Below are 22,500 nucleotides of genomic sequence, written 5' to 3'. Positions count from 1 at the left end.
ATCCTGAGCGAGTGTCTAAATATCCACGTGTGGTGTTAAAACCTCCAGCAGTCTAAAGAAAAAAAGAGAAAAAAAAAAAGAAAAAGAAACAGCCCTGACCTGTATTTCCTCATAAGCCTCGTCAATGGTGGTGACCTGGTGCTGCTCGTGTAAAGCAGGCTCATCGCAGAAGAAGCACACCAGGCTCTTGTCGTTCAGGCAGAACAGCTTGACCTTCTCGTGGTCCTTGCAGGGGTACGTGTTTCTCTGGGCGTTGAGGATGGCGTCGAGCGGGAAGGCCGAGTACCTCTCCACGATGTTGGACAGCTTGAGGCTGGGTGAGAGCAGAGGGTCGGTGAAGGTCCTCCTGCACTCAGGGCAGTCGCGTGTACCGTGGTGCTCCTGCCTGCTCCAGTGCTCCGTGATGCACTTACGGCAGAAGTAGTGCTCGCAGCCGAAACTCACCGGGTCTTGATAAATGCTCAGGCAGATGGAACACAGCAGCTCGTCCTTCAGACAACACGCCATTTGCATGTGCGGGGAGACGTCAGAAAACGTGACACTCGCAGAGAGATCCAAGAGTCTGGTGAATCAGAGATTTCTGGATTTCAAGTCGTACCAAATTTGTGTTTTTAGTTTTAATTAAACTTCTCAGTGTTCCGCAGGATTGATCCTTTAGTCGTTCTGAATTTTATTTTTTAACGGGGGGGGGAGAGAGAAAAATGTGAAGACATTAAAGTCAGATGCAGCATGCAAAACATTTCACATCAAAAAATCATAATCAAAGACGTACATGAAGAGAGAACATTGTACAAGTTCATAATATTGTGTCTCCTCTTCGGGATGCAGTGAGGCTTCAGTAACAGAAGATTTTTAAGCTTTTAACTTTCTTTAACCTCTGTTTCATATCATCAGCACCACTGGGATAAATTCCGCTAGAAGTCCTATTCCCCCCCAAATATTTCACCACACTCGCCTTCTTACACTATTCAGTAAAACCTGTGCATTTTTTTAAACCCTAGACCATGCCGGAGGGAGATGTAAAATCTATCATCTCTAACCAGATCTGAAATCCCACATGAATCATTCGTCCCTGTAGGAGTAAAGCATGCAGGATAAAATACAGCTTTTATTGTTCAGCGCACTAAACAGCCATGGGATGATGTTGGGATGATGGTGTTTGGGTTTGACAGGTTTCATTTTTAATTCTGCTGCAAGACAAGTACTTAGTAATGACAATCAGAACAAAAGACGCGTGTGTTTATGTGGAAGTGTCGCATTTCTGTGGAAATAATCCAGTGGGGTTCAGTGACAAGAGGAAGAGATTTTACAAGTATAAATAATGAAATTAATAATAAAAACCAGGAAGTAAATTTACATAAGCAACCATGTGTATGTATATATGTGTGTGTGTGTGTATGTGTGTGTGTATATGTATGTATGTATGTATATACATACATATATACACATATATACACACACATACACACAATACATATGTATGTACACACACATACATACAATATATTATATATATATATATATATATATATATATATATATATATATATATATATATACACATACACACACACACACCCCAACATTTTTATTACTGATACTAGCGAGCTTTAGAAGTTTAAACATAAGTGTACATGTGATATAAACCGACTGTCACGTCGTGTTTTGTTGTTTTTATTCCGCATGTACAAAGCGCTAACTCATTAGAGTAGTTAGCACAGATGCTAATATGTAAACAGTGCTAGCTAGCACAAACGCTTCACAATTAACAACCGGTCAGCAGCTGTTTATCTTACTCTGAGTCGTCCTGCTTCGTCTCAGGCTGAAACACGCTCCTTTCCCGGTGTTCACAAAAAATGTCCTTCTTTTATTTTATCAATTTCGTCCAACTTTATTTTCTCGCAGTTAAAAGACGCCGCTCGCGCGTCTCACAGCTCAGCTGAGCCTCAGTGCGCGAGGACGCCTGTGAACCAGCGGAACACAGCAACGGACCGATCCACTTGGAGCACATTCAGAGGGTGAGCTAGAAGTGTAAAGAGATTTTATACAGGTACATCTATTATTTTTATAAGGATATATTGTTAAATCGTTTGTGAGCGTTTTATTTTTATTTGTATTTTCTGTCACAAATGAACGTTTTGTTCTGAAATGATCTAAACGTGAACGAGAAGAAAAACGGACCACCCTGTGATTCACCCTGTGGTATGGCTCATGCTGCTTCTTTATATTTTGCCATAAGTTAAATTCTATTCACATCATAATCAAAATATACATTTTTGGCAAATTTTAATTTCATACTAACAATCATTTTAATAATGTAAATTTTCTCATTTCACTTCTGTTCCTCGCACTTTTTAATTTCTTACATACAATTAAGAAAATATAATCTTAGAAAGTATTTGAAATATATTAAAATTTTACATTTGAAAAATATTTCTGTTTTTACAGTCCATGACATCCAAGACAAGAAAATACATTTACATTACATTTTTATTATAAAATGATCATATAAGGAAATGGTAGGCTCTCGCATTTCCAGTATTTAGCAGACGCCCTTTCAGAATATAATCAGTACCAGGTTTATTGGCCAAATGTGTTCACACACACAATGAATTTGGTTCCAGCTGTTTGTGACTCTCATATGTACAGACATAAATAAATATATGTATACTATACAAGACAATACTATACATGGGGAAGTCGTGGCCTAATGGTTAGAGAGTTTGTCTCCTAACCCTAAGGTTGTGGGTTCGAGTATCGGGCCAGCAATACCATGACTGAGGTGCCCTTGAGCAAGGCACCGAACTCCCCCAACTGCTCCCCGAGCACCACAGCATAAATGGCTGCCCACTGCTCCGGGTGTGTGTTCACGGTGTGTCTGTGTTCACTGCTGTGTGTGTGCACTTTGGGTTAAATGAGTTAAATGCAGAGAAGAAATTCTGAGTATGGGTCACCATACTTAGCTGTATGTCACGTTTACAGACTATACTATACAATATTATATAATATTATATATATGATATTATAATATTATATTTACAATAAATAACACTATACTATACAATACAGACATAAATAACACTATACTATACAATACACACATAAATAACACTATACTATACAATACACACATAAATAACACTGTACTATACAATACACACATAAATAACACTATACTATACAATACACACATAAATAACACTATACTATACAATACAGACATAAATAACACTATACTATACAATACAGACATAAATAACACTATACTATACAAGACAACACAATACAGACGATGTGAGACAATATAGACAGTGTGAGTATTAAATAAGAACACAGAATATATGACAGATGAGTAATGTACGTGTGAGAAGTGCATGGTAGTGCAAATAACACTATTGTGCACTATTATGGGAATATAATTATGTTGTGGTACTTGCCAGTCAGTGCGTTGCATTCAACCGGCGAATCCATAACTTGTTCACTTCCATATAACTGAGCTCCAAAGTGGTAAAAAGCAAGAATGTCTCCTTCCTTCAAAGTTCAACACTCGTTTACTCTGTATAAAGTGACCAGTGATGTTTTGAGCAAGTCGTAATTCACATACGTTTTATGTGCTGTTCTACTCCATCGTGTAGTATAAATAATGTGAGTCGTGCGTTCACACTTAATATTCCAATAACATTCAGACATGCACTTCAAAGTACCTGGATGATTCACTTCTTTAAAATAAAGCATGGAATAAGCATGGAATGTTGGTCACTCGGGGGTCATTGTGGCTTAGTGGTTAGCACGTTCGTCTCACACCTCCAGGGTTGGGGGTTCGATTCCGGCCTCCGCCTTGTGTGTGTGGAGTTTGCATGTTCTCCCCGTGCCTCGGGGGTTTCCTCCGGGTACTCCGGTTTCCTCCCTCGGTCCAAAGACATGCATGGTAGGTTGATTGGCATCTCTGGAAAATTGTCCGTAGTGTGTGAGTGTGTGAGTGAATGAGAGTGTGTGTGTGCCCTGTGATGGGTTGGCACTCCGTCCAGGGTGTATCCTGCCTCGATGCCCGATGACTCCTGAGATAGGCACAGGCTCCCCGTGACCCGAGTTGTTCGGATAAGCGGTAGAAAATGAATGAATGTTGGTCACTCAACACTCACTGTTTTTTTGCGTACATAGTGGAAGGTGGACGGGGCGAACAGCACTGACACCCGATGAGAAATACTTTTCAAGATGGCCGACGCCACACCCCAGTCATTGGGACACAGATTTTGTTTACCCTTGGTGCTGCGAGCAGCCATGTTGAGTTGATGTCACTTGCCGAACTCGGAGTTGAACGCAGCATTACTTTCTGTAACATTTTTAACAATTTTAACAAATCTAACGTATCACAGGCACCTAGAATTCATCACCATGCCATTTTACAGAGGTGGGAGTAAGTCACACATGTGCAAGTCACAAGTAAGTCTCAAGTCATGAATGTCAGGTCAAAGTCAAGTCGAGTCTTTTTTTAATATTTGTCAAACAAGTCTCAAGTCTCAAATTTGCCACTTAAGTCTGACTCGAGTCAAGTCGAGTCCCCCACCTTTGAATCTAACTCAAGTCCGAGTCAAGTCTCAAATCATGTGAATGTCAAGTCGAGTCTTTTTTAATATTCGTCAAGCAAATCTCAAGTCTCAAATTTGCGACTCACGTCTGACTCGAGTCAAGTCGTATGACTCGAGTCCCCCATCTCTGCCATTTTGTTCTTTTCAAATTCTTATGTGGAAGACGAATCACAAAAACGAATCGCAGCAAAATATCTGGAAAGAAATTATTTGGAATATTTCAGATCTAAATGTATCATGATTATTTTTCATTTTTGCACATTTTAGTGTATTTTATTAATAAATCCTGATTAGAGGCAGGACTCGGCTCGCACATTTCATTTTAATTTCATCTCCTCGAAGTCAAGCCCCTAAACAAGATCATGGATATGTTTAAACAGGCTTTGTTCATTATGGGATACAAATCTAACGGAGACCTTACACAGGGTTTACGATTAAATGTCGTCTGTCCAAAGCATCCTGAACGCACTTTGACTCGTTAGGACAGACGTCGCGTTATAAAGAGTTATTAAAGGTGGGGTCTCCGATTTTTGAAAGCCAACGTTGACATATAAAATCACCAAAACAAACACGCCCCTAACACAAACGGGTCCCACCCCTGTATCGATAGCTCCGCCCACACGTACATACGTAATCCGGGCGACTAACGGAAAGAAACGTGTCTTTATCATAGCTGAAGGGAAGAACAATACGATTGTAGATAAACAAACAAGCAAAAATGCCACACAAGCATAATGATGTAAAGGACAAAGGCATATATTAGTTCTGTGTAACAAAGCAAAACCAACGTTACTCACCTATCGAGAAGGAAAAAAGCGCCTCGGCGTCTTAAGTAAAGTCGGCCACATATTCACAGGTGGGAGTTTCCCGAGTCGATAACTCCTGAGCTAAACGCTGTTACTACACAAAACGCGGTTGTAGCTGCCTCTCTACATTACTACGATAGAAAAGAGGTGTTATTTGTGTAGTAACAGCGTTTAGCTCAGGAGTTATTGACTCGGGAAACTCCAACCTGTGAATATGTGGCCAACTTCCTGCTCCTTCAGTTCTCTCCAGCGCTGGAAAGCTGATCCTATATTAACACGTCCTACTTCTTGTCCTTATCGTAAGTCTTTCTTCTCTTTCTTTCTTTGTTTTTATCCTCCATGTCGATGTTAAAACCGCTTTCTGCTAATGTCACACACGTGCACTGAACACTCTCTCCGCCCATATCGACAAGACACGCCCCTTTCTGCTCGTTGGCTACACGTTAGTTTTGATTTTTGTTTTGATTTTTTTTATTATTCGGCCCGACTCAGTTTTCTGAATCATTTCTCAAAAATCGGAGACCCCACCTTTAAAAACAGAACATCTGTACGTACAGCACTCGATAGAGAAGGCTTTGAAAGAAAGAAAAAGAAAAGAAAAAATGGCTAATGTTCAAGCTATAAACTGGAGCAGTACGATTGTGATGCCTCGCAGGTGGCATTGCTCCATTTTCACACCGAGATTTATTTTAACCAGCGCTGACAAAACAGCATGCAGGATACAGGAAGGGTCACAGAAGCTGCTGATGCACCGTATTTTCTCTCAAAGATGGCCTTAAATAACATCAGGCAGATTTTTATTTAGGTGTAAAAGAAATCGAAATGAAATGAAAACTTTACAGCTTGTGTGTGGTTAAGAATATAGTAATGAGGGTGGAAATCGCTGTTTCCCACCACCTCAACTGTCCTGGTGGGTTTCACTCTGACTGAACCATCAATGGTATTAAATCAAGATCTCGACACGCACAGAGAACGAGAGTGAAATCTAAAAGATCAGATGATGCAAATCTCAAATCACAGCTTTTTTTTTTTTTTTAATCCAAATGCTTTTCAGAGATTCGACAAAAAGTTTCGGTTTCGTTGAAGATTTAAATCTGTGGTTAAATCTGAGACTTCTGGGGGTCTGTGATGAGTTAGCAGGGGGAAATGGGGCATGATATCTCCTCTGTCGGTCTTTCTGAGCTTCTGATATGAGCTCTTTTTTCATATTCGGTTACATGGTCGGTAAACGTGATTTCTGACCGTACCTTTGTTTCAGATCAGATCGATCATCAAATTATTATTTAATTGATATTTGTTTCAGATGAACCTGCATAGCAACACATTCAACAAACAAACAGTTTAATATATCCTTAGTGAGACATTCGAGAAGTCACTTTATTAGGAACACCTATACATGTTCTTATACATGTGCTATTTTCCATGCAGCCAATCGGGTCACAGGTCACTGGCTGTTGGTGCCGGATTGGGTAGTTCAGAAATTTTTATACAACTGAGCAATTGATGGTTAAGGGCCTTGCTCAGGGGCCCAACGGTGGGAACCTGGTGGACGTAGGAATCGAACTCACAACCATCCGATTGGTAGCCCAACACCTTAACCACTAGGCTACCGCATCCCATGTACCATGAAGATATGGACTTCAACTGCTGAAGTTCTTCTGTGTTGATGTTTGGTATGGTTTGTGCCTTATGATAGTTTACAGCTCTCTATTATATCCTTCCTGACCTCTCGGACCAGACAGGCCTTTCTCCTCTGAGCTCGGACTTCATTCATTCATTCATTTTCTACCGCTTATCCGAACTACCTCAGGTCACGGGGAGCCTGTGTCTATCTCAGGCGCTCTGACTTCATGTCTGATGTAAACATTAACCGAATGACCTACAGGATCTGCAAGTTTCTACACATTGTGCTGATTGGATAAGGTTTGTCGTGTGATGTAAAAATAAGACATAACCAGGTAATTAGACTAGATCTAAATCGAGTATATTTGTAAATTAGCAACAGAGAAAATTGAATTGCATTCTTGTTAGCTAGAAAAGTAAACCTGTCGATGCTATTAAGGATGAGCGGCATAGTGTCGGGATCCGACGGCTAATTTATAGCCCAGAAACGAAACTTTGACTAAAGTCGACCGTATAAGTTAAAATACGGGATTCATTTAATGATTAAATTAGAAATATGTTAATAATTAGATTCATTTAGATTTTAACCCAAAGTTTTTGGGTTTGTGAGTTTTCATAGACGAAAAGTTTAGGGATAACTAAGTAAAGAGTGAAGATTTGGATTCTGATAATAAACTTAGTCTGTGCTACGATAAAAACTAGCCTTTTTTTTTAATGGAAGTGGTTTCTTGTTGCAGAAGGTTTCACAATTTCAGATGTCAGTCATTCTACGTGACGGTGGTTTTTTTACACTACAAAATGCTGACTTACGGCAGTTCGTTTCCTGTCGTTGTGAGAAAAAAACCCAATCATTTCCTACAAACTGTGTAAAGATTTCTGTCATTACTCAAACTTCCGTTTTGCAGTGTTGCAGTTCAGAGAAAGGTGTGCAACTTCTCACAAGCGACACATGGTAGATTATTTTATATACATGTTGTAGCTCTGAAGATAAAAGGATCAAATGCGTATTAATAAAAGTGAATTGCTGACTCGAGTCATATCTTTAACACGATAACAGTAACGCGTCGATTCGTACTGTTTGTGTCTAATTGAACAATTATTTATATTTATTACGAAGTGCATGTATTTGTGTTAAACAGAAAGAATAAAATCATGTTTAGATGAATGAATGAATAAATAAATAAATAAATAAATAAATAAATAAATAAATACCACCGGCTTCAAGGCTACAAAGCTTGCGAGTCGACTCTTATTGGAGAGTTGAATGGAGTGATCTGATTCAGTGATGAAGCAATTAGTGAATTGGTGAAAAGGTACATTTATTTAAATAAGATAAACGTCACAATTCCAGCCACAGTTAGACAAAACAAAAACAAACACAGAAAAAGAATAGGTGGTATAATACTGAAAGGTTTTTGAGTTGCAAGAGTTGACTCTTATTGAGCTGTGCCAAATAATCTGACTCCGTGAAATGAGACAGATTTCCCATCAACCCCTTAAACATTCAAGGTGCAAAGTCTCAGAAGATGCGATCGATACTTCACAAGTTGGTAAAGAGAGAAAAAAAAAAGGTTCTATCTTTACCTGCTCTAACTACACATTTACATTAAAGCAAACAGAAATAACGCAGATTTTAAACCCATATCAGAGAGAAAAGTTTACATTCATCTTTACTAATGTCCCTTGAGAATAATAAAAGCGCTCAGTATAAATCCTCCTTTCTACAGTCATGTTCTAATCACCACTGGGGGGCGTCGTTGAACTACATGTGGTAATGTTTCCGCTTATCGTATATATACAGTGCGAGACTTCCTCAGAGCAAATGTGTAGGTAAAGTGCAACTCGCCCACTTGTTACTTGACATTTGGTGCTCGAAACAAAGGGGCATTTTCTTTTTTCCTGAATTGTGTCTGGGCAAAGCGTCGCCACTTTAAAGCGAAAAGGAAGGAAGGAGATTCTCGAACAGCCGAGTCTTCATCGGGGGAGCGAAACAATGGTGCGATTGTTCTGATGATGCCTCTGAGAATTCTGCCCTGAGATCTGATTAAAAGCTGCACATCATATATCCAGTCTTTCTCGAGACAAACCGGTCCACGTTGATCGTCACGCTGCATTAAATTCACGTCTGAATTCACGCTTCACAAAACCAGGGACAAGTCAACAGTGCAATGCAGTCCATCTTCCTGCATGACTCGGGGACATGGAGGACACCTGAGAACCCGCGCAAAGTCACGGGTGTGGAACTTAATTATTTGATCGAGTAACACGGGGTTAAACTCTGTCTTCTCACTTCAGGGGAATTTAATCAAAGTCACAAATGTTCTTTGTATGCAAACGAATCTATTTGCATCATCCGATCTAAAAGCCTATCGGCTTGCAGGATGACCCATGACCTTTTTTCTTCCACATTGCCCTCAGACAAATCATTCCAAGGGGCTTCCCCTTAGCCTATAGACCCTTGCCTGCTTTGTGTTCGGTGCCAGTGTATGAGGGGAAGTGTGTTGGTGGATATGTGTAGGGTTTTAATTTGCATATTCATAAATGTGTGTATTGATGGTAACTGTGTGGGTGCGTTTGCGGCCTTTCTGTCGTCTGGACTCCAAAATAGGTTTGTGTGTGAAATAAAAATTTACACATGTCCAGTAAAGATCCATGTAATGACACACAAACACACACACACACACACACACACACACACACACACACGCACACACACACAGAAACTCACACACAGAAACACACACACTCAGCCTGAGATTAAACGTTCAGCACTAACGTGCAAGAAGAGCCAGTGGATTTCCCCCTCATCTTCAGTACTTAGTCATCCCACTCTCTTGCACTGACTGTATGGCGTCTTTACTGTCCTCCTGCTCACAGGACACGCACAGCTCTTCTTCTTGAGAAAGAGGAAACTCAGGCTCCGGAGGCTGCACGCAGGGGCTGATGGGAATGGAGCAGCAGCCAGTAGCCGGGTTCACCTGGCAATTAATGGTGGCCGTGAAGCTGAGGTTAACGACGGGGCTGGAGACGTTCGGCTGCTCGACATGAAGGAATTCCTGACTCACTCCTGTGCCCTGGCTGTGGCTGTCAGAGGACAGCGAAGTGGACGGGTCGCTGCTGCTGCTGCTATCTGCTAAGAGCACATGGTTTTCTGTCGGGCTGCAGAGGTGGGCTGAGCTTTTACACGGCCGTGCCTACAAAAACAAGACAGATGAGAATGTAAGATGGAGGTTAAAGACTAAGCATCTGGAAATGTGGTTACTACAATTTCCACTACAGGAACGAGATGCGATGATGCATCTCAGATGGGTTTAATTTACTCGGTGTCCAAATAATCAGAAATCACTGAAGGGGAAATTACAGCGTCTTCGTGCATTCACACAGAATCAAGTGTCTTGTTTTAATGACACAGGTATAAGAATATATGTGCGTTCAGATACTTACTTCGGCGGCATCGGGGAACGTCGGTTTAAGCAGAGCTGCAAAGGAAAAATGGGGGAAAAAAGATCTTTATAAAACATTATCTTAGAAAATCTTAGTAAAAAAAAAACAGACAATTTAAATACAAAAAAAAAGTGGCAATACAGTGCTTTGGAAATATTCTTAAAATCCTCATAAAATCTAAAAGCCAATCATGTTCCCATATGTAAATAGCACATGAGAAGTATAAATATCTAACAAGATCATGGCTCATGGCACACAGTTTATATTACATCAGAGATGATGAAAGTAAAAACAACAAAAAAAAAAGAGTTGACACTGTACTTTGAGCTTCGCTGATTCTGACATGCACACGTTACCTTTCCTGTGACGAATAGAGAAAGCTGTTATCAGCAAAACCACCAGCAGCGTGATGATAGGCAGACCTGACGGTGCAAGGTTGGGAGATAGATATAAACAGATATGGCAGGAGAGAGAGAGACAGAGAGAGAGTGAGAGAAAGACAGAGAGGAAAGAGAGACAGAGAGAGAGAGAGAGAGAGAGAGAGACAGACCGAGAGAGAGAGAAAGAGAGAGAGAGAAAGAGAGAGAGAGAGAGAGAGAGAGAGAGAGAAGGGGAACAACAGAGAATAGAATTGAAGAAGGAAGTATGAAATAGGGCAAAGAAGGGAGGGACAAAACACAAACACAAAACACTTTAACACCACTGAACACTGCGGCTGCGTATCTCATTAAACAGTACAATAAAGCCAAAACTAACACAAGGTGCCTCCTGTGGAACACAAAGTTCAGTCTATCTACAGGAATCAGCTTCCAGCTCATTATATAAAGTCCTGCTTTACCGATCCACAAGCCGAAAAAGACGTCGTCAGGAGGCTGTGTTGTGAAGACAGAGGAAATGCTTTGTGAGCTGTGCAGATCCAGCCGGACGTTAGGCTCCGTGGACAACTCTGTGGGTGAAGAAGCGGACCTGGTCGTGATGGGAGGCTGAGGAGTTGTAAGGTTCCTGTTCATGGTTATGATCGGACCGCACACCGTGTCGGCCATGTCGTTGCCGGGGTGCTGCACCGTCCTGCCCTGGAGATCACACCTGAACACAACAAGCTCTGTCAGATCCCAGTGTGTAAAACTTAAAATATGTAATAAAATCAAGAGCTTTGAGCTCCATTCAGCAAAGTTCAGAAGTGATGCGTGCAAAAGTGGGAATGATTCATGCTTTTAAGTGTTAATTATCTCCCCAGCTTTATTATACTCTGTTATAATCAGTGTACAGTAAAATAATAAATAAATAAAGTTCATTATCATTACCGAGTGTGTGGTTGGCACATCTCACTACTGGTTTCATTGGAGAATGTTCCCGAGAGACATCTACGACACTTCACATTCTCTGTAGCAGTTCCTGCAGACACCAACATGCAAAAAGTCTTACATGTGGGTGACGATGATGATGGTGATGATGATGATGATGATGGAGGTGGTGGTGATGGTGGTGATAATGATGGTGGTGGTAATGATGGTTATAATGTTGATGATAATGATGATGATGGTGTAAGGGGTGGTGATGATGATGATGGTGGTAATGATGGTTATAATGTTGATGATGATGCTGGTTGTGATTTAAATCTGTCTATATTTTATGGATATTTTTTGTTTTTGGTCAATGAATTAAAATGGTCAAAATGCTGACCTCAAACACACACACACACACACACACACACACACACACACACACACACACACACACACACACACACGTATAGAACTAAACTTTCCCTCCTACCTGGTTTTTCAGCTCCTTTGCCAGGTGAACACATCGTGTGCCTTTCACACATAGTACAAGGGTCATCGTTTAAAACGCAGTACCACCCAGACTTACACACACACACCGCATCACTGTCCCTGGTGCACGGCTTGGCGTATTCCATGCCTTTGTCTGCCAAAAGAGTTCGAGACGTCAGACAGCGGTAAAATGTGCAGTTTCTCTGGGATTGTAATATTCATCATATATAACATGCATCAGAGTTTTTAAAGTGTCTGCGTGTCGGGTCAGGGACTTTCACCTCACTACCATCATCGCCTCTCGCTCGGTCATCAGGGATACATTTACATCCTGAATTTACTTCCCCGTCAATTCCGCAAAGCCGCATTTTAACAAAACGTGCTTTAGTACAAATAAACCCGAACTGAACCGAAGGCCTGAACTGATTTGAGGAACAATTACAATTTTGGAGAGAAAAAAAATGCTTCTTTAATATTAAGCAGCCGACGTGTGCAGAATTACAAACAGCCGACTCAGCGAAGCAGACGGAGAACTGCGGATTAAGCAACGACGGACAAATCCGTAGCGTTCGATTCCTCTCCGTTTGTAGAGCGCTTTCAACACGAGACGTCGTCACGATGCAGCAATGACTTTATAGGACTCAGGTTTAGAGTTGCATCACAAACGTACAAGTGGAGACAAAAACTACACTGACACACGATACGGAAGACATTTTTAACAAGAACCGGACTGGACACATTATATAATATTATCATTAATATATATTTTATTGATGCACCTTTTTTTGTTCATTTATTAATAACATTAAGAACGTAACGAGTGAGTGCCATACAATGACGTACGCCGTGAACGAGCTGTTGCTATAGAGACATATAGCTGCAGTACTACTGACCAATCAGAGCTGAGAATTCCAAAACACAGTTGTGTAAATTAGACATCGGTGGTGTAAGGTGTTATATATATATATATATATATATATATATATATATATATATATATATATATATATATATATATATATATATATATATATATATATATATATATAACAGATGATGATGTCACAAAAGACTCCTACCCTCTGGGCATTTGCTGCATGTGAAGCAGTTCGGGTAATAATTCATGCCTGAATACATCCCAGCCGGACAAACCTCACACACCGTGTCCTTCTCGCCGGTACAGTCGCTCACTTTTCGGGTTCCTGTATGGACGATATTAAAACATGCCACGTGCTCAGCACCGAAACATTTCAGCATTGAAACACACATCAGGCAGGACATCACGCATCAGGCGTGCACATGTCGTCTTACCGGGTCTGCATTTGCTGCAGCAGTAGTTTCGGACCCGGTATTCATAAGTGCGGTTCCTGCACGGTCCGTCCGATTCATACGGCGGTGAATAGGACTGCAGAAGAATAAAAAAAAAAAACAAAAGGAAAAACACAGTTATGAACACGAGATTTCTCGCTGACTTGCAGACAGACACACAACCAGGAACTGACACCAATAAACAGGCCCCAACTAAAGAGCAGGAAAGTCCATTTCCTTCTTGTCACTGGTATTTTTATACCTCAAGTTTGTATGAAGAGCGCAAACGATTGCCATTGAGTGGGTAGAGTTACACAACGTGGAAATGTGTGTGTGATCCTCAGTAGACCTGATGAGTAATCTACACGCGATCAATTTAAGCAATATTTTAAAAAACAACCCAGAAGTTTAATAACGCAGTTAGATCAGAACGTGAGGCAGCACAACAGTGTGACTCCTTCTCTCATTCCACAGCGAGTGTGTTAATGATGAAATGATTCAGTGTTTAAAAAGAGCAGATTAAAAAACAAAACAACAACAAACACAAACAGATACAAGATCGAGTTACTGTTGCTATGGTGACCGGTTCTGCTTTGAACATGTAAAGGAAGGAGTCTCCAGTGTCAGCGCATTACAACACACTGAGGTAGTTTTCCGACATTTTGCGGGTTTCTCTTTGCGGTTACAACCGAGCAAACTGCAGGTTTTGTCTCAACGAGACCGAGAAGAGAAGAGAGTAGAGAAGGAAGGAGTTTAAAGGGAACTAACGTGTCGCAAACCTTCACCGTGCAGCAATAACCAGGGTCTCTGATGAAAAGTCTTTATTAGTCACTGATGTGCTACAGAGGAGAAGTTTAATCGTGAGCTTTAATCCTGATTACGAGCTTTAAAGGAGACGTTTATTGCTGTTTTGTTGTTGCACAATAATCTCTGACAGGTGACTGGAACCTGATGGTGCACTTGGACATGTTAAAAGATCAGGATTATTTCACGTAGTGATACTCACTCACACACTCCCCCCCCCCCCCCTCTCTCTCTCTCTCTCTCTCTCTCTCACACACTCTCTCTCTCTCTCTCTCTCTCTCACACTCTCTCTCTCTCACACACTCTCTCTCTCTCTCTCTCTCTCTCTCACACTCTCTCACACACTCTCTCTCTCACACACTCTCTCTCTCTCTCACACTCTCTCTCTCTCGCTCACACACTCTCTCACACACACTCTCTCTCTCTCACACACTCTCTCACACTCTCTCTCTCACACACTCTCTCTCTCACACACGCGCGCGCGCGCGCGCAAGCACGCCTTTTCTCAGAAGCGTACAGCGCGTTGCCGGGAAACGAGCGACGTTAAGAAGCCAATCACTTCCGGAATGCATTTCCGGGCTTCAGACAGCACCCGCCCGCTGCGTTGTGATTGGTTAAAGGATCAAATTACGCACGAGTAACAAGTGATAACCAATCACAGTGCTCGGTGGGCTTTTATGGGGAAAAGACACGAGACTTCCGGAACAGCAGAAGGTGAGCAGAATGACGCAGGAAGGACCAGTACCACACACACACACACACACACACACAGGCACTAACACACGCACGCAGACACACATGCACACACACATACATACACACACTAACACACAAGGTTGTGAGTTCCATCCCCGGTCCACTGCTGGGCCCCTGAGCAAGGCCCTTAACCCATTGCTCAGCTGTATAAAAATGAGATAATGTAAGTCGCTCTGGATAAGGGCGTCTGCTAAATGATTTAAATGTAACACACACATACACACTAACACACACTCACGCATACACACACACGCGCACACAGACATGCACATACACACAGACACAAACACATGCATACACACACGAGCGCATGCTTGGTTTCCGACTTTTGCATGCTGCTTTGCAGTAATTCTGATTCTACAAGCAACCAGTAAAACTACTGAAACCCTGCAAAGGACTAAGTCTAATACTTTAAATTGTTTTTTTTAACAATAATGAACCACTTTACAATGTATCCTGTTATTTTATAAGATATAACATGTGACTACAGCAAACCATCCATACATCACTGATATCTACGGAAGCATTAATATAAATTGTGTAAAAGATGTGAAGTAAAAATGAACCGGCTCGGTGTCACGCAGTTACAGTAAAATATTGAACAGCAGCTCCGTACGGTGAAGTGAAGTGAAGTGACTGATGAATTTCCTGTAAAGAAACACCCTGAAGCTTCAGCTCTGACTGCTTCAAAGAACTGACACTGAGGACTTCTTCTAAAATTGCTACACAATCGCTTCCTTACAGAAAACCTCAACATATTATTAATGCTCATATTTCCAAAGCATCAAAGCTCGACAATCCACACAAACCGCAAAAGCACAAACTCCACTAGAACTTGTGTCAGGAGCTCCGCGTAGAGCCGAGCTTTTCCTTTTCAGCACCGCTTCCAGGTTTTATCCTTTTAGAAAGTTCCTGAATATCCAACAATCCATGGATGAGTCCTCAAAAACAAACAAACAAACAAACAAACAAATAAAAACTTCCTGAAAGATCTTCTGGTGTCTCAGTGGGGGAGCCACATCCTTTTTGGGGACCTTTTGTTTGTTTTTTGTAGATTCACTCAAATGGAAATTGGGTGTTATTTTCTATTTATTTATTTATTTATTTATTTATTTATTTATAATCTTAGAGGATGCTAGCTTCTAGATTAAAGGATGTCCTTTCATTTACACAGAAACGAAACATTTCCTGGAAGATCCGTCCTTAATATCAATAGAAACTCAAACAATTTCTCTTCCACACGTTTTCGTTTTCCTTACAGCGTACCGGAATCTTTATTTCTTAATTCTGGGTCTACTGAAATAAATAAATAAATAAATAAAGATGTGAAAGTTAGATATTTCACAGAAATTACCTAGAAATCATTAAGGATTATTTTCTTTCTCCGGAACTTTTCCTTTTCCTTTTCCAAGTCTGAAACCATGATGAATCATTACGTGCTTCAGCGTGGAAATATGAAAACAGACTCAAAACAAAACGCCCTGGTTACACAAACCCTTCAAGTGTAAATGTAAAATCTGCTCGTTTTTATACGTTCTGTATAAACGTTATAACGTTTATGTTCTCGTTACACTCTTAAAGGCTCCAGGAAGAACTAAAAAAACTGGTTTTTGTGGCGATGCCAAAGAAGGAGCACGTATTTCCTCCCACGTAAACGTTCAGTAAACAGCACTTGAATGAACTCTTATGCACTGCAAACCTTTTGTGCCAGGAAAACTTTTTGTTCCCTGGATGTTAAAAAATCTTTATAGACCCACAAACCCTGACAGAGAACCATTTAAGAACCTGTATATTTAAGCGTGTAGAAGAAGAAGAAGAGATTTAACGCACGTCGCTTGTGAGGTTTGTGGTAACAGAAACTTGCTGCACTCCTTCAGTGACTAATGAACACCAGTTTTAAAGGTTTAACTGTTTTAACAGCTGATTGAGTAACGTCTAATTAAGTCTTTTACAATCTGCCGCTTTCCTTTATTCTCCGTCTTGTCTGTTGAACCGGAGTTATGTGGGTTCAATAATACAATGTGCCACACCCTCATGATGAAAGTCAAACAAACAAAAAGTCATTAAAACAACAAAGTCAATAAATGAATGTTAGATCTCATACAGGAGAAGAAAGACTACTGTGTGTGTGTGTGTGTGTGTGTGTGTGTGTGTGTGTGTGTGTGTGTGTGTGAGAGCTGAACAAACATTTTTTCTATCAGAATGAACACTGATGAGTCCTGATACACACTGATACACACAGCACACACTGACACACACACAGGGCTGTCACGCATTAACATGACAGTCATGCATTTGGGTCTTTTGTCACATCCTCCCGCCACACATCGTGTTTGTCACGCAGAAAAACCTTTTGACTGTTTATCATATATATAATATGCCGCAGCACCCAAAACGTATCAGTCCGCACCGCTGTGTCTATGGAACCGGGCAGGAATCACGCGCGTCTCCCCTGGAGTTCTTAGTCGAGCCTGACACTTATCAGCCAATCAAAAAAAGAGGCTACACAACAGCCAATCAGAAAATAGCACTATTGTATCTGGGTAAGATTTAACGCAACAACCAATGAAAAAAAAAAGCAGATCATGGAATTGTTCATCATCATCCTCGTTCCCCCACAGAGAAAACTCCTGGAGCTGTGAGCATCACTTTGAGCACAGAGTAAGTCATGATCTCCTGTTTAATGTTACAACTCATTCACAACTTGTTTAACACAAACAATGACATTGTGACTGCTGTTAGAGACGTTTCCCAGATCATCAGCAGGAGTTTGTCATCAGTGTCTGTAACTTAGCCAACAGTGTTACAGCCTGTTCACTGACAAGACCTGCTCAGGACAAGTAGTCTAGTGCCAGTGGTCCTCAAACTGGGGGCCCTGAGATGGTGCCTGGGGGCCCTGGTTCACTGACAACACCTGCTCAGGACAAGTAGTCTAGGTCAGTGGTTCTCAAACTGGGGGCCCTGAGATGGTGCCAGGGGGCCCCGGCTTTATGACATTTTATAAAATAATGAATTTATCATAAATTAAATCTCAGAAATATAAAGCTACTAACCAGCACTACATTAAATTCAAATATTATGTTTTGGTATGTTTTATGTCATCTATTTATTTATTTATTTATTTATTTATTTATTGGGGGGGGGGTATTTAAAATATGTCACTCTTGCCTGTCTTCAAAACTTGAGAGCCCTGCACACACAGCACTCACTGATACACACAAAGCACACACACAGAACACAGTGACACATACAGCGCACACAAACACACACAGTGACACACAGCACACACTGTGACACACACTGTGACACACACAGCGACACACACAGCGACACACAGCACACTCAGTGACACACACTGACACACACAGCGCACACAGCGACACACACACACACAGATACACACACACACACACACATTGACACACAGCGACACACAGTGACACACACAGCAACACACACAGTGACACACAGCACACTCAGTGATACACACAGTGACACACACACAGCACACACAGCGACACAAGTGACACACAACGCACACAGCGACACACAGCACACTCAGTGACACACACAGTGACACACACAGTGACACACACAGTGACACACAGCACACTCAGTGACACACACAGTGACACACACATTGACACACACATTGACACACAACGACACACAGCACACACAGCGACACACACAGCGACACACACAGTGACACACACACACAGCGACACACACAGTGACACACAGCACACTTAGTGACACATTTAGTGACACACACAGTGACACACACAGCACACATAGCGACACACACAGCACACACAGTGACACATTGATACACACAGTGACACACACATGCACAGCGCACACACAGCACACACTGATACACACGCAGCACACACTGATACACACACAGCCCCACACACACAGCACACACTGATACACACACAGCACACACTGATACACACACAGCACACACTGATACACACACAGCACCACACACACTGATACACACACACACAGCACACACACACAGCACGCACACACACACACACACACACACACACACACACACACACACACACACACACACACACACACACACACACACACTCCTCTGTACAAACCTCCTGAATTCTTTTCATCAGCACACAGAAACATCAGGAGTCTCAAATCTGACACGTCTGTCGTTATGAATCAGTGTTTACCGAGAAACATTAGTCAGCTAAGTAAAGAAACAAATCAGGAAACTTTCCTACCTGCGCTTTGGCAGCAGACGTGATGAGGAACAGGATGAAACTCCGGAGCCAAGGATTCATTTTCGTCCTGTTTTTACGCGACACTAAACTGTCACTTACACCGAGACGTGAACGCGCGCTCACGGCATCACCACCGCCGCCCCCTGCGTGTGAAAGCGCGTTTTCTCTTAAGGTTCTTTTAGACAGAATCAGGAAATCACGTGTGTGGTTACATGACGTGCCTCTGTGCACAGCAGGAAGGGGATTAACTCAACATAAGAGAATAATAAGAGAAAGAATCAAGGCGGCTTAATTTATAACTACTTTATAGCCGCTCGCACAGTAAATGTTAATCACAGCAGTTCGTTATACCCTGTGATGCTTTATTGTGTCTATGGCAACAAACGGTGACGTCTAATGTAAGGAGACGTTTATTTTACCTTTGTGTAAGGAGACGTTTATTTTACCTTTGTGTAAGGAACTTCTGATGTAAGGAGACGTTTATTTTACCTTTGTGTAAGGAGACGTTTATTTTACCTTTGTGTAAGGAACTTCTGATGTAAGGAGACGTTTATTTTACCTTTGTGTAAGGAGACGTTTATTTTACCTTTGTGTAAGGAACTTCTGATGTAAGGAGACGTTTATTTTACCTTTGTGTAAGGAACTTCCAGCATCAGCACTTTATAACAATCAGAGCAGTAACTAATCCATATTCAGGACAGAGGAGTAAAAATTGTTTGACTCCAAAATAAAAAGGTCTGGTGAAGGATCGACATTTAATATCTTGTATGTAAAATGTTAAATGTAACTGTATGGTAATGAATGGTTACAAATTGTTCTTTAGTGGTCCTTTACTTCGAAATTTAATCAAATGCAGATTTGTAAAAGTTTCTGGAATCGTTTCAAAGGTTTCTAGCCTTTCAGGAACCCAGCGTAATGCATATGCATTAATATACAAAGTAGCCCCGCCCCCTGCGCACCTCTTTCGGTTACTTTATTGCTGGTAAGTTAGTCAGCATTTGTCAGACGCAAAAGGACAAGAATCAGACTTTCGATTTGCACCCTAACTAGAACAAACAGCGGAAACGTGAACATAGTCGAGTCTGGTCCGTGTAAATTTGTCGTTAAAACAGTTTACAAAGAATGCAATATGAAATTGTAAACAAACAACATTTTTGTGTTATAATCTTATGTTACAAAATTAAAATCTTTTCAGATATTGAAACAGTGGTCTGTACGGATTTGACACTTTGACTTTATTCATGTGCAAAAGTGAAAAACCCAAAGCAGCAGGATAGCCATTAGAACCATCATGAACATCAGCTCTCCAGCTAGCTAGCCAGCCTTCTCAATAGCCAGCTAGGTCACTACTAGGAAACTAGCTGGCATTAGTGACCGGCCTTGGTGAGCTGTGGGACTGCAGTCTAAATGTGCCGTTGAATATCTCAGTGATTTATTTAACAATAGCTACTAAGCCTCTGAAAAAAATGTTACAATATAAATATACAGGTTCTGCAGCAAGGATTGTCCGAGCACGTCATCGTCCTCTGACATCTTTTATAGTAAACTAAGCTGTTTGTGTGCGTGCACATGTTTATGTTCACATAGCAACATGAGCTGGTGCTTAAGGCTCCCTGAGTCAGATTTCCATACAAAGGTGTGAGGTAAAATGAACAAATGACAGAAACACCATCCTCTGTGTGTGTGTGTGTGTGTCTGTGTGTGTGTGTGTGTTGCCTTGGGAAACCCCTTCACATGGTGAAATTTTGATCTGAAAACTAGAAGACTTTCCAAAATAAACTACGTTTCCCCTTCGTACGCAGATCGACAACAAACGTACATCCACATCTGTAGAGTCTGTAGATGTACAGCGTCATCATTGATGTGGTTAAGTTTCCTCTCAGGAGACGTCTGGTTAACATTTACGGAAGGAGTCTCCAGTGTCAGATTTAAAGTCTTCGGGTCAGAGGACATTTTGTAACATGAACTCGATCCTTGAGTGAACAGATTCTTTAATACCTAAAAAAGGAAGTGGTGACTTATAAAATATGTCATCGTGATACGGCACGTTTTATTCCCCAATCAGTAGATAGTTATAAACGTGCGCTCTCACACACAGACACACACACACACACACACACACAGAGCCTAGAAACGTGAACATACCGAGAATTTAAATGGAATATGAGCTCCGATTGAAATGATAAAGACTTCCTGTTCACTTCTAAAGAAGTGCCCATGTGATAGGATGCTGGTGACTCAGTGATGAAGTTACTGTAAATTCCAAAGCTGCCAGAAAGCTAAAGCAGGTCTCCAGAGCCGTAACTGCTCGGCTGGATGCTAAGCGACATTATAAGATGCTGTGGATAATAAAAACCCTACGGAAATAAACCACTGTAAATCTGAACAGTGTGAAAAGGCAAAAAAAAAAAAAAAAAAAAAAAAAGACAACTGCACAGCAGTAATACAGACGAGCCTCTGTATCTCGGACAATAAACCGAGAGTGAGATGTGCAGCGTTGACATTCAGGTTTTTTTTTTTTTGTTTTTTTACAGCACACTGAGGTATATTTAGCTCAGTGCACGGATGCACCCACACTTCATCAGTAAACCCAGGTCTGTCTGTCCGTCTGTCTGTCTGTCTGTCTCTTTCACCTAAGCACAAAAGTGCCTAATAGCTAAAACGAAATAGAGTGATATTTCTAATAATATCCTGATAACATTCTCTCTCTCTCTCTCTCTCTCTCTCTCTCTCTCTCTCTCTCTCTCTCTCCATATATATATATATATTAAAATTAATATTTACTGTACATCTCATTGCAACTAGGGAGTTTTTTCTTACATCACGGTCTTCACACCGCCTCCCACACTGAGAGAAAAAAAAACCCTTTAAAGTCTCAGTGCTATTCAAACAAACTCAGCCCTGTTCACGGCAAGAGTTTAGTCTCGTTTGTAACAGGACAGGTTTTCTACAAGCCATGGCCCAACAAAGAGACTTGGTGTCTCGTGAGGCCCGTCCTTATATAGATATATATTCCTTCGCTTGAGCCGACGTCGGTGTTCCAGTCCCGGGCGTTTTATTTGCTCGTGGCCGGGACCGGGACGCTCAGCTCCTTGCCCAGCTCTTCCTGCGTAGCCACTCTGATGTCTTCCTCGGAGCTGGA

At 41.3% G+C, this 22,500-nt stretch overlaps 3 protein-coding genes across 9 annotated transcripts in view; all 3 read right to left on the bottom strand.

The window, feature by feature from the left end:
• The window catches only part of LOC113657249 (E3 ubiquitin-protein ligase TRIM62), a 35,877-nt gene extending 33,907 nt beyond the window's left edge, over positions 1-1,970 (bottom strand). Inside the window, exons 1-2 of one of the 2 annotated variants that reach the window (XM_027168918.2) lie at positions 1,797-1,970; positions 100-663 (exon numbers count right to left, since the gene is read on the bottom strand). In XM_027168918.2, the coding sequence (XP_027024719.1) occupies positions 100-513 (414 nt within the window). In that variant the 5' untranslated portion in view covers positions 514-663; positions 1,797-1,970. The remainder of the gene's footprint in view (positions 1-99; positions 664-1,796) is intronic. The other variant, XM_027168919.2, reaches the window with a different exon arrangement.
• Positions 1,971-8,316: 6,346 nt separating this feature from the next.
• tnfrsf1b (tumor necrosis factor receptor superfamily, member 1B) lies at positions 8,317-19,541 on the bottom strand. The gene is made up of 9 exons (XM_027168792.2): positions 19,359-19,541; positions 13,549-13,642; positions 13,317-13,439; positions 12,239-12,391; positions 11,767-11,857; positions 11,301-11,548; positions 10,819-10,884; positions 10,463-10,497; positions 8,317-10,212 (listed from the first exon to the last, which is right to left on the bottom strand). The coding sequence occupies exons 1-9, from the start codon at positions 19,416-19,418 to the stop codon at positions 9,829-9,831; spliced, it is 1,254 nt and encodes a 417-aa protein (XP_027024593.1). The 5' UTR covers positions 19,419-19,541; the 3' UTR covers positions 8,317-9,828.
• Positions 19,542-20,517: 976 nt separating this feature from the next.
• LOC113657187 (tumor necrosis factor receptor superfamily member 21-like) overlaps positions 20,518-22,500 on the bottom strand; it is a 27,405-nt gene continuing 25,422 nt past the window's right edge. For all 6 annotated transcript variants that reach the window (XM_027168788.2, XM_027168785.2, XM_027168786.2 and 3 more), the window contains exon 16: positions 20,518-22,500. This exon is cut by the window's right edge and continues 131 nt beyond it. In XM_027168788.2, the coding sequence (XP_027024589.2) occupies positions 22,414-22,500 (87 nt within the window). In that variant the 3' untranslated portion in view covers positions 20,518-22,413.

This window comes from Tachysurus fulvidraco, chromosome 2 (assembly GCF_022655615.1).
Source record: "Tachysurus fulvidraco isolate hzauxx_2018 chromosome 2, HZAU_PFXX_2.0, whole genome shotgun sequence".
NCBI lineage: Eukaryota > Metazoa > Chordata > Actinopteri > Siluriformes > Bagridae > Tachysurus > Tachysurus fulvidraco.
This window is presented reverse-complemented; position numbering and strand designations above follow the sequence as displayed.

Coding starts and splice junctions, on each gene's coding strand:
- tnfrsf1b (XM_027168792.2), bottom strand. CDS start 19,418: ATGAATCCTTGGCTCCGGAGTTTCATCCTGTTCCTCATCACGTCTGCT. Junction 11,549..11,766: donor ATGTGCCAACCACACACTCG/GTAATGATAATG, acceptor TGTTGTGTTCAG/GTGTGATCTCCAGGGCAGGA. Junction 10,498..10,818: donor CTCTATTCGTCACAGGAAAG/GTAACGTGTGCA, acceptor TTTCCTTTGCAG/CTCTGCTTAAACCGACGTTC.